This window comes from Lobosporangium transversale (genome assembly GCF_002105155.1).
Source record: "Lobosporangium transversale strain NRRL 3116 chromosome Unknown BCR41scaffold_53, whole genome shotgun sequence".
NCBI classification, from domain to species: Eukaryota; Fungi; Mortierellomycota; class Mortierellomycetes; order Mortierellales; family Mortierellaceae; genus Lobosporangium; species Lobosporangium transversale.
In genome coordinates this window covers 110,276-120,088 of record NW_019029031.1, presented here as the reverse complement: position 1 = coordinate 120,088, position 9,813 = coordinate 110,276, and the positions used below count along the sequence as shown (strand labels likewise).

The 9,813-nt window shown below is 36.4% G+C and overlaps 4 protein-coding genes across 4 annotated transcripts; 2 read left to right on the top strand and 2 right to left on the bottom strand.

The window, feature by feature from the left end:
* The first annotated feature begins 710 nt into the window (after positions 1–710).
* BCR41DRAFT_341658 (hypothetical protein) lies at positions 711–3,160 on the top strand. Its single transcript, XM_022022252.1, has 9 exons — positions 711–859; positions 1,027–1,166; positions 1,305–1,395; positions 1,492–1,589; positions 1,693–1,765; positions 1,901–2,047; positions 2,173–2,480; positions 2,662–2,785; positions 3,016–3,160. The coding sequence occupies exons 1-9, from the start codon at positions 731–733 to the stop codon at positions 3,109–3,111; spliced, it is 1,206 nt and encodes a 401-aa protein (XP_021876848.1). The 5' UTR covers positions 711–730; the 3' UTR covers positions 3,112–3,160.
* Positions 3,161–3,406: 246 nt separating this feature from the next.
* Positions 3,407–4,262, bottom strand: BCR41DRAFT_389751 (hypothetical protein; the record flags this gene model as incomplete). The annotated part of the gene is made up of 2 exons (XM_022028154.1): positions 3,407–3,747; positions 4,097–4,262. 2 exons carry the CDS (start codon positions 4,260–4,262, stop codon positions 3,407–3,409), a joined length of 507 nt encoding a protein of 168 aa, XP_021876847.1.
* Positions 4,263–6,593: 2,331 nt separating this feature from the next.
* BCR41DRAFT_294613 (hypothetical protein) lies at positions 6,594–7,246 on the bottom strand (the record flags this gene model as incomplete). Its single annotated transcript, XM_022020404.1, has 3 exons — positions 6,594–6,639; positions 6,906–7,017; positions 7,165–7,246. Coding segments are annotated over 3 exons (240 nt in total), but the record flags the coding sequence as incomplete, so codon positions are not given.
* Positions 7,247–7,660: 414 nt separating this feature from the next.
* BCR41DRAFT_327914 (hydroxyacid oxidase 1-like protein) lies at positions 7,661–9,746 on the top strand. Its single transcript, XM_022021679.1, has 6 exons — positions 7,661–7,826; positions 7,939–8,090; positions 8,218–8,418; positions 8,652–9,160; positions 9,292–9,453; positions 9,574–9,746. The coding sequence occupies exons 1-6, from the start codon at positions 7,675–7,677 to the stop codon at positions 9,712–9,714; spliced, it is 1,317 nt and encodes a 438-aa protein (XP_021876845.1). The 5' UTR covers positions 7,661–7,674; the 3' UTR covers positions 9,715–9,746.
* The last annotated feature ends 67 nt before the right edge of the window (positions 9,747–9,813 follow it).

The window sequence follows — 9,813 nt, the reverse complement described above, 5'->3', positions numbered from 1 at the left end:
ATCCATCTACTCTGAAGGAAAACAATGTTTGCAAGGAGCATATGATGGACCAAAACCTTCCTCGTCTTCCTTCCTCAAAGGAGACCACAGGAAAAGGCTTGGACACCAACGGAAAAAATAGATAAAGCAAAATTTACACACACCATTGCCCAACACTCTGACCTCTTCCAGGGAGTGAAACACCCTCTCGATTTTTACTCGCCATGACATAACATGCTCTCAATACAATACTATTTTTCCTTCCCCCAAAGCACCAAACACGAATCACTCTTCAAGGTCTCAAGTCATACCAGATTGGCAAGGCATATTTTATTTGCAATTCTGATCTATAAATATATTTCATTGATAACGTTTAAAGCTTTTGCAGAACAAGAGTGAAAAGAAGGAAAAATATATATTGATATCTATATATTTATAAACTATTGGTCAGCGACTAAGGCTTCTGACGTTGTATTAGTTTGCTCCGACATGACATCCACAAGATAGTTCTTTCAAGATTTGTAACCAACAAAAAAAAAAAACACGAGTTTCTTCCGCACAACTCATTTTAGCGTATTGAAAAGTAGACCATAGAAAGATTGTATCCATGAATCTTTGCTCTCAACTGGTTAGTGGAGTGTACTCGGAAATGAGGCAAAAACAGTCACTGTTGCAGTGCATGCATACAGAGTGCTCCAAGGACATTCTCCACAAAAAGGAAAACAAACTAAACCACTTTTTAACATCCACCATGAAGCTACCGATGTACATTGGCCAAATCAACCAAGCCCTTCATACACAGAATGCTTACAAGCTCTCAAGTTACATTGAGGTTTTTGGCAAGCATACAGAGAAGATGCTTCTTGATAGCCCTGAATCTGTAAGGACACGGGCACTAAAAAAAAAAAATAATAATTATAATAAAAAAAAAAAAGCTCTTTCTAAACTCGTCAAAATGCAATATCGTATGCCTGTTTATTGCTTTCACGTACACACAAAAAAAAAAAAAAGAAAAAAGATAATAATAATGATGAAAAATCTCTATAGAATCGAGATGTAGAACGCAACTGTCATGATCGCTTGGAACAGCCTTGGTCCGACATCATCTTTCATCATATCATGGCGGGGCGAGCTATTTCAAAGGGAGATTTTATTGAGGCGTATGAGGCACAAAACACGGCGCTTGCGTAAGACCTATCACTTTGAGCAATTTTTTTTTTTTTTTTTTTTCCGATGAGCTGGGAAAGAAAAGAAGGGGAAAAAAGAGGGGGGCAAAAAACGGACATTACTAAACAGATCATTCTTTATCGTGGACCATTTTTTAGAGCCTTCTTACGGGACTTTCAGAAGACGACCAACTGGTCATTGGAGGCTCTTTTTACGATTAACAAGGATCTTTGCAAACTCGCCGTTGAGGTAAAAGCAGAGCGAGGAAAAGAAAAAAAAAAGAAAAAAGAAAAAAACTCCTTTTCCATTATGTTGACTTGCTTATATTTTATTTTAAACATGTAGGCAGATAAGCAATTAGAACAAAGAGGAGAGGCACCTGTCAGTCTGGAGGATTGTGCTCGTATGGTCAACAAATCATTTACATCGTGTATTACAGACCGGTAATGTGAGGAGCAAATTAATCGTTTCCTCAAATTGTTCAATCTCAATAGAGCAAACATCAAAGGTTGACATAGGTTTTTATTTATTTTTCTCGTTCTACAGATCACCAATTCAATCTTCTAAAAAATGGGGAACATATAACATAGCATGTATTCTTTTCAGAACCTACTTCAAAGTACGTTTTTTTTTTTTTTTTTTTTTTTTTAAAAAAAAAAAGCTTAGTTTGGCTATTGAAAGAAGCACTTTGCCTTTTACCATTTGGATGTTGGGTTATTTTGATTAATAATATTACTTTAATTGATAACAATAGCTGAAATCGCACAATTTGTGTAAAAACATCATTCGTGCGATTCAAGTAGCAGAACTTCCAGAGTTGAGTCAGTTTCCTATGGCACATCAAGTAACAATGCGTTATTACACCGGTGTCCTATCATCATTTGATGCGGATTTTACAAAGGTAAAAAAATAAAAAAAAAAATGGAGTCAAAGCTTTGGCAATGACACCGCAAGACTAATGACACTCATGACAACATAGTTATAAATGTAACTCTTTCTTCTTTCCTATTCCTTTATTCCTTTAAGGCCGAAGCAGATCTACAGTTTGCATTTGATCGGACACCACCAAAGTTTCATAAACATCGACGTTTAATTCTGAATTATTTGATCCCAGCAAGACTCTTGCGTGGATCTTTACCTTCAGCAAGCTTACTACGTGAGTTTCCAGAACTGGACTCTCTTTATGGACCTTTGATACATGCAATCAAAACTGGGAACGTGCAGCTGTTTGATGAAGGCTTGAGCCAAGCAGCAGGACGATTCATGGTCATGGGTACCTATCTCACTGTGGAGATGTCAAGAGGCCTGGTGATGCGGACCTTATTCAAGAAAGTGTAAGTTAATCTTTTTTTTTTTTTTTTTTTTTTTTTTTTCCTTTTTTCTCGCGAAATACGCATGCATGCAGCATGCAAGCATCAATGTCGTTTTTTTTTTTTCTTCTTTTTTCTTTTGCATAATTATTGCGCCTCCGCTTTCAGATGTTTACTTAATTTTTAAACAAAAAATAAAAAATAGATACAAGACGACGGGTGGAACGAGTAGAGTAAGTATTTCAGCGTTCCAGACGGCATTGGCTTTTGTTGGTGTAACGGCGGACCTGGACGAAGTCGAATGCATGATCGCTAATATGATCTACAAGGTAAAGTATGCATCACCTTTTTTTTTTTTTTTTTTTTTTTTCAGGGGAGGTCAAAGAACGTTTTGTTGACACAAGCATTCCATAATGATAATTTAAGCATTAGACATCCCATTGGTTTTTATTTTTTATTTTTGTGTCACTGGTCTTTTTTTTTTTTTATTTTTTTTTTTTTTTTGTTTTTTTGTTTGGTTTTGTTCCATCTGATTTCTGATATTTCTATTCTTTCTTAGAATTACATCCGAGGGTACCTTTCACAAGAAAAAAGAATTCTTGTGTTGAGTAAAGGAAATCCTTTCCCAAGCATCAGTTCCATTCAACCGGTCTAGTACAGAACTCATACTTTATCAATTAAACTTTGTCCGCGTAAAAATCATGGTATTCTTTTTTTTTTTTTTTTTTTTTTTTTTTAAATAAATAAAATTTATTAAACGGGTTTTTCTATGATGAGCAAGTTTTTTTTTTAAAAAAAAAATAAAAAAAAAAAACTCCTCCCTGGACTGTCTCCATCCGCCAATCTTGTTGATGGATCCTCCCAATCAACTTGATGGTGCTATTTTGCGTAACAAAAACGTGGGTGCAATCACGAGTTTTGGTTATTTTTCATAGTTCGATATTTCTTGTTCATGGCCATTTTTGTAGCATTTCTTGATGCGAATTTTCGTTCTTGCCTTCATCTCCCTCGCCCTCTAGAATCTGGTTCATAGAGTCTTGGTGAGTAGGAGAAACGCTGGTGTTTTCTTCAGCAACATTCGTCCATTGAGTGACTTGATCTCTGGACGAAATTCTGAAAGAAAAGGAGGGGCGGAGAAAGTTATCAAGATGAATCTGAAGGCCCTGTGTCTGTAGCCGGGTCTCTTCTGGGAGAGTCCGCCATTCCTCTCCAATATCAGCGGGTACTTGAGGGTGGTTCCTCAAGAACAGGGAGGGACTTGCCACTTGAGCCGCAGGAAGCGAAGGCTCGTCTAGAACATATATAAGAATGGAAGGAGTTTGAGAAGAAAGTAAAAGAAAACAAAAAAAAAAAAAAAAAAAAAGCTGCCAACTTAACAAAGTTCTGATCTCCGCCACTGAGTCACATGCTCAAAGATATGTCATAATTGAGGTCCATTTCCCACAAAAAACAAACAAAAAAAAAAAAAAAAAAAAAAAAAAAAGAAAAGCAAAAAACAACACGCGTCAAGGAACAAGAAACAGAGAGAGAGAGAGAGTAAAAAATATAATTAAGCCTTTGCGGAGGGAAACGGTGAAGGCGATGGACGGTGATTGGTGGGTTAATATCATAGGCCATTAAGGTTATTCTTTAGGTGATACCTCCGTTAGAATGGCCATTGGTATGACCGTGACCATTTAAGTTAACAGTGCCATTGACCATGCTATCATCATGGTCATGGCCTTGTCTCTCGTTTCCTCGTTCCGTTGTGGGAGAGCGACTGGGGGCTCCATCCTCGTTATCGGAACAAATGCGAAGAGAGACCATTTTTTTTTTTTTTTCTAATAAACGAGAAGCTATAAAAAAAATTGAGGATGTTATTGTTTTGTTTTGTTATTAGTGCATGTCACGTTGTGGTTCCTTGAATCTTGCATGGCAACCCTCAAAATTATCATTGTTTTTGTGATTAAAGGGTTATAACCCCAAACGAACGACAGCACTCCGTTACACATACACAACATGGTGCATTGCGTGACAACAAATAAAAATTAAGATGGAAATAAAAAATGGAGTTGAAAAGGATAGATATTGGTAGTAAATACTCGTTCACAAAAAAAAAAAAAAAAGAAAAGAAAAGAAAGAGAGAGTGCTGCGCAGATATTGGCGGGAAAAGGAAGGGAGCATGCCCCAGTCCGATATTAAACCTCATGTCGAAAGGGAGAATCTGTAAAAAAAAAATTCATTGTTTTTTGCGACATTATCGTATTTTGGGTCATATTGGAATTAATTAATATCACTGTCCATAGTTATCACCCAAGAAAGGCTGTAACCACAGGAACAAAAGGATAGAGTCTAATCTAGTGAAATACGATAAAGGTTGTTCTGTTTTCAATCCTTATTGCGTATATGCCTTATCGATATAAAAAAAAAAAACTTACTAAAAAAAACAAAGAAAGAGAAGGGAAGAGTAAATGCTAAAAAGAAGAAAAAAAGACAAACAAATAAGAATTAGTAAAAGTGGGTTTATATCGTTGGAATTAAAAAAAAAAACTTTTTTACAAACTCACAAAAAAAAAAGAGTGGGCAAGTGATGAATGAGGTGATCAGAAAAAAAAGAAAAAAAAAAAAAAAAAAAGAAAAGAAAAGACATGGAAAGGATGCCGATATTTCAATGAAACGGGGGACATGCTTTACAATCTTACAGTCGTTAAATTATAGAGCACAAGACAGTAGTATTAAGAAAAAAACGGACCTCTTTTTTTTTTTTTTTCTTTATTTGTTTTGCCATCACTTTTCTCCCGCTCTCCTTTTCGGTGAGAATAGCAAAAAAGAAAAAACTCAATTCAGGCGCGAATTTTTTGCTTTCTCTTGCCACACCACACCTAATTCGGTGGTTGTCGATCACCAATCTCGAAATATATTTTGCTTTACCTTTCACTCTTTCATCTTGGCTTGGGCCATTACTCCGTCATCAACTCAATTCAATAACAAGCCCCTTCTGTTTCTCTTTTTTTTTTTTTTTTTTTTTTTTTTTTAGTTTCATGCATCTTCGCTTATTTTTTTTTTTTTTTTTTGACTTTTTGAGTTTTTGAGTTTTGCTCAAAAAGAACCCTTAAAAAAAGGCTTGGCATCAAATTACTTCGCCATCGGGAAATGGGGTAGCAATTGGTTGAATAGAAAGCTTGAACAACGTTACTTCTGACTATATTCCTCTTTCTTTCCTAAAAAGAGAAGCTCCTGCATTGAAACATAGGAAAAAAAGTGGATAGAAATCTATAAAAGTATTTCTTATGCCGTTTTATTTGAAATGCGAAAAAGGAAATTTATGGATTTCCTCAAGAGTTTTTGTTCATCAAAGTATACAAGCAGATGGATATGGTTCAAGGCAAGATCTTTAGATGACAAAGTAAGAGAGCCATTTCCTTCCCGTCTTCATTATCCTCTTGTCCATTGTTATGCGGGAACATTTTCTCGCCCAAACAAGTTTCTCAACTCCCTTTCTTCCCTTCCGCTGATTTGGTTCATTTAACGCGTTCAAAGTACTACCCTATTGGTTCAAGCAAAGAAGAAAAAACCCCCCAATGTGTGCCTAGATCCTTTTTTTTTTTTTTTTTTTTTTTTTTGCTAGGAGGGTAGAAGTGATAGTAGTGCATCTTTTCTGTCCATGAACTAAGTAAGAACGTGGTGTTTATTTATTTATTTTTTTTTTGCGTGCATCCTGCATGTCGATTTATACTTTTATACGTTCTCCTCCTTTTTTTCTTTACTCTGTATGTATGCCAAGAGATCTTTTTTTTTCTTTGTGTCAAAATTGTCTATTCTCAGGATTTTTTCCTTTTTTTATGTGCGCCAAACATGTGCCTTGAAAAGTCAATAGTCGCGTAATTATTTAACTATTTAATCTTCTATTTTAATTTATCCTACTATTTCTTATCTTCCTTAAGCTTATTATCCTTCATAGTCTTTTTTCGCGTCCTTGGACGAAGACAGACCGGCTGAATCTTTTAGAGTACTGATATCAGGGGTAGAGCTCTGTCTCGTCGTAGCTGTAGTTGTTGTTGCTGCTGCTTTTCCTATTTCTGCTGCTCCTGCTGCTTTTTCAGTCTTGTAGACCTTGTTATCCCTGTTGCTCTTGTCTCCGTCATCATCAAATTCATCATCTTGGAAGCCCAAGTTCTTGAAACTATCATTACCCATAAGACCCCTTTTGACAACATTAAAAAAAAAAAAAAAAAAAAAAAAAAAAGTCATGTATACAATCCATTAGTTAAAATTTTAGACTCAAACTTTTTTTACGCCACCATCTCCAAAGATTAACTGGGTTGAGCTACACACTGCAACAAAAAAAAAAAAAAAAAAAAAAAAAAAAAGATCCTCAATCTCATTCCCTCTCTCTCTCTCTCTCTCTCCAACCCCTAATCTCCCATCTCTAGTACTGGACATTGAGGGGATTATCCAGAACTTTCTTACTTTTCCATACGACATTTGAGATATCGCTTAGATAAATGTCTACATTTGCCATTGTTGTTTTGGTTTTCCTTGAGGCAGCTCAGGTATTCTTTCATGAACAGAGTACATTCACCTAGCATGCATAAAAAATAAAAATTAATTAAAGTAGATGTTTTTAGCAATTGAATCGAAAGGAGGGGTAATCCCCAAAGGTCCTTTTAATCCTTTCCCTTTCTCCATTTCGTTACGTGAAATATGTATCCTTTGACATGTAAGTTACCATCATGATCAAGAGGGAAGCTTCCACGATCTGGCGGGGCTGCAGAAAAAGTTGTAAAGCCTGGTGGTCGCCCGAAACTCATATCTTTTTATCCTTCTTAATTTTAACTATTTATGTCTTATCAATGGAATGCGCAATAAGCGTCTAAGCAATAAAAACCTTGAACGACGCGAAAAATTTAGAATGAATGAAATAGAAAAAGTAATTGCAAAATGCAATTAATGTTTAATGTCAATGAAAATGACGCAAGTAATGTTTAAACATGCAGAATGCAGGCGATGAAAATACTGATCTATCTTTTCTTATTTAACCGGAGATGTATGCAAAAACAAGCAGTCCTCGGGCGAATGTGGGCAGGAGCCAGCCTCGTGACTTTGGTTCGCTCCAACATTTCCCATGGTTTATATTACAAAGTCAATTAACGCTCGGTGCTGCAAACTTTTTTTTTTTTTTCTCCTTCATTCATTTTAAGCAAACAGCAACATTTTTTTTTTTTTTTTTTTTTTCACCATGGCCCGTCCTCAGCATCGTCTCGTTCCCATCTGCCTTGCAGACTTGGAGAACAATGCCGCCATCTCTTTAGACATTAACGCTCTTGACTACTATCGTAGTGGAGCAAATGATATGCAGACTCTCAAAGACAACCAAGACGCATTCTCTCGGTAAATATTAAATAACGAAAATCTTTTTAAATAACATTGATGACATTAAACAAAATCGCGTCTTTCCATATCCTTACAAATCTCTTTTTCTGATGAAAATAAAAATAAAAAGAATTCGTCTTCGTCCTAGAATCCTCAGGGATGTGTCCAAGGTTGACACCCGGACTACTTTGTTGGGTCACCCTGTGAGCAGCCCGATCTGCATTGCCCCCACAGCAATGCAACGTTTAGCAAATGATGAAGGCGAGAAAGCTACTGCTCGAGGTGAGTTTTTTTTTTTTTTTTTTTTTTTTTTTTTTTTTTCTTTCATCATCACATAAAACAAATAACCAGAAATCTAACTTTTTTTTTTTTTTTTTTTTTTTTTTTTTTTTAAAAAAAAAAAAAAAAGCGGCTGCCAAGGCCAAGAAATGTATGATTCTTTCTTCCTGGGCAACAACCAGTTGTGAAGACACCATTGCGGCTGGAAAAGAGATCCCAGTCGATCACTCTACTCCAGGTCTTCCCTTATTCTGGTTTCAGCTTTATGTTTACAAGGATCGCGCCATGACCAAAAATATAATAAGTCGTGCAGAGAAGGCTGGTTATAAAGGTAAGTTTTTTTTTTTTTTTTTTTTTTTTTTTTTACACTTACATACACATACACATACATGTCATAAACGCACAACCAGCAGAAAAGAGTCATTCCGATTTTGAGATTTGTGCCTGATGACACATTTCCACTAGGGCAAGGACACTTTGTGCCACCGATCAAATTTTTTTTTTACAGTTCTAGAAAGCTAATCTTTTTTTTTTTTTCCTTCCTCTCCTCTCTTTTGCACAAAGCTTTGGTCATCACGGTCGATACACCATTATTAGGTCGTCGTCTCGCAGATGTTAGGAACGTCTTCAAGTTGCCTCCTCATTTGAGCATGGCCAACTTTGAAACAAAGGATTCAAAGGTTACAATGGCCAATATCCTAGACCAACAAGAACACGAAGATGTAGTTGTTGAAAAATCAATCCAAAAAGAACAAGAAGCTTTTACTGCTTCTGCTACTACTCCTGGTCATACTTCTGCGTCGACGAAATCCGCAGAGATAAAAAGAGCGGCAATAGGTGGAACCAAAAAAGTGGTTCGACAAGAATCGAGTCTGGCCGCTTATGTCGTCACCCAGATTGATTCGAGCTTGAATTGGGATGATATCAAGTGGGTCCAATCCATCTCAAAGTTGCCAATCATTGTCAAGGGCGTTTTGACAGCCGAGGATGCTAAGCTTGCTGCTGATGCTGGCGTCAAAGGGATCCTTGTTAGTAATCATGGAGGCCGTCAACTGGATGGCGTTTTGGCTACGGTAAGAAAAAGGAATAGAGAGGGAGGGAAAGAGTTTCTTTTCATAATTTTTATTCTTATCAGAGACCTTTTACTAACCATGTCTGAATTTAAATTTTTCGTTTCTTTTGAATGTGCTGGATGCCCTTGTAGATTGATGCATTGCCTGAAGTTCTGGAAGCTGTCAAGGGCAGAGACATTGAGGTGTATTTGGATGGTGGTGTTAGGAAAGGAACTGATGTGTTAAAGGCCCTTGCCTTGGGTGCAAAGGCAGTCTTTTTGGGACGACCTATTCTTTGGGGCCTTGTCCATGATGTAAGTTGAACAGAAAATAAAAATCCCTGTAGTCAACCACTTGTAGTATTTATTTCTCTGTTCTCTAACTCCCATCATCAATTTTTTTTTTTTTTTTTTTTTTTTAACCTCTTTCTTTAGGGAGAAGATGGTGTGACATTGACATTGGACTTGATTCAAAAAGAGTTCGAGATGGCCATGGCTCTGGCAGGTTGTAGATCACTCTCTGATATCAAACGTGAATATGTCCAGTACGGCCCATACGGCAATCCCAAGTTATAGAGAAAAAAAATAAAATAAATCAAAGTGGTTGTTCAATCATTATACATTTATTGACACAGAATATCGAGAGGTTTCTCATACGGCGTTGGGGAGCATTGA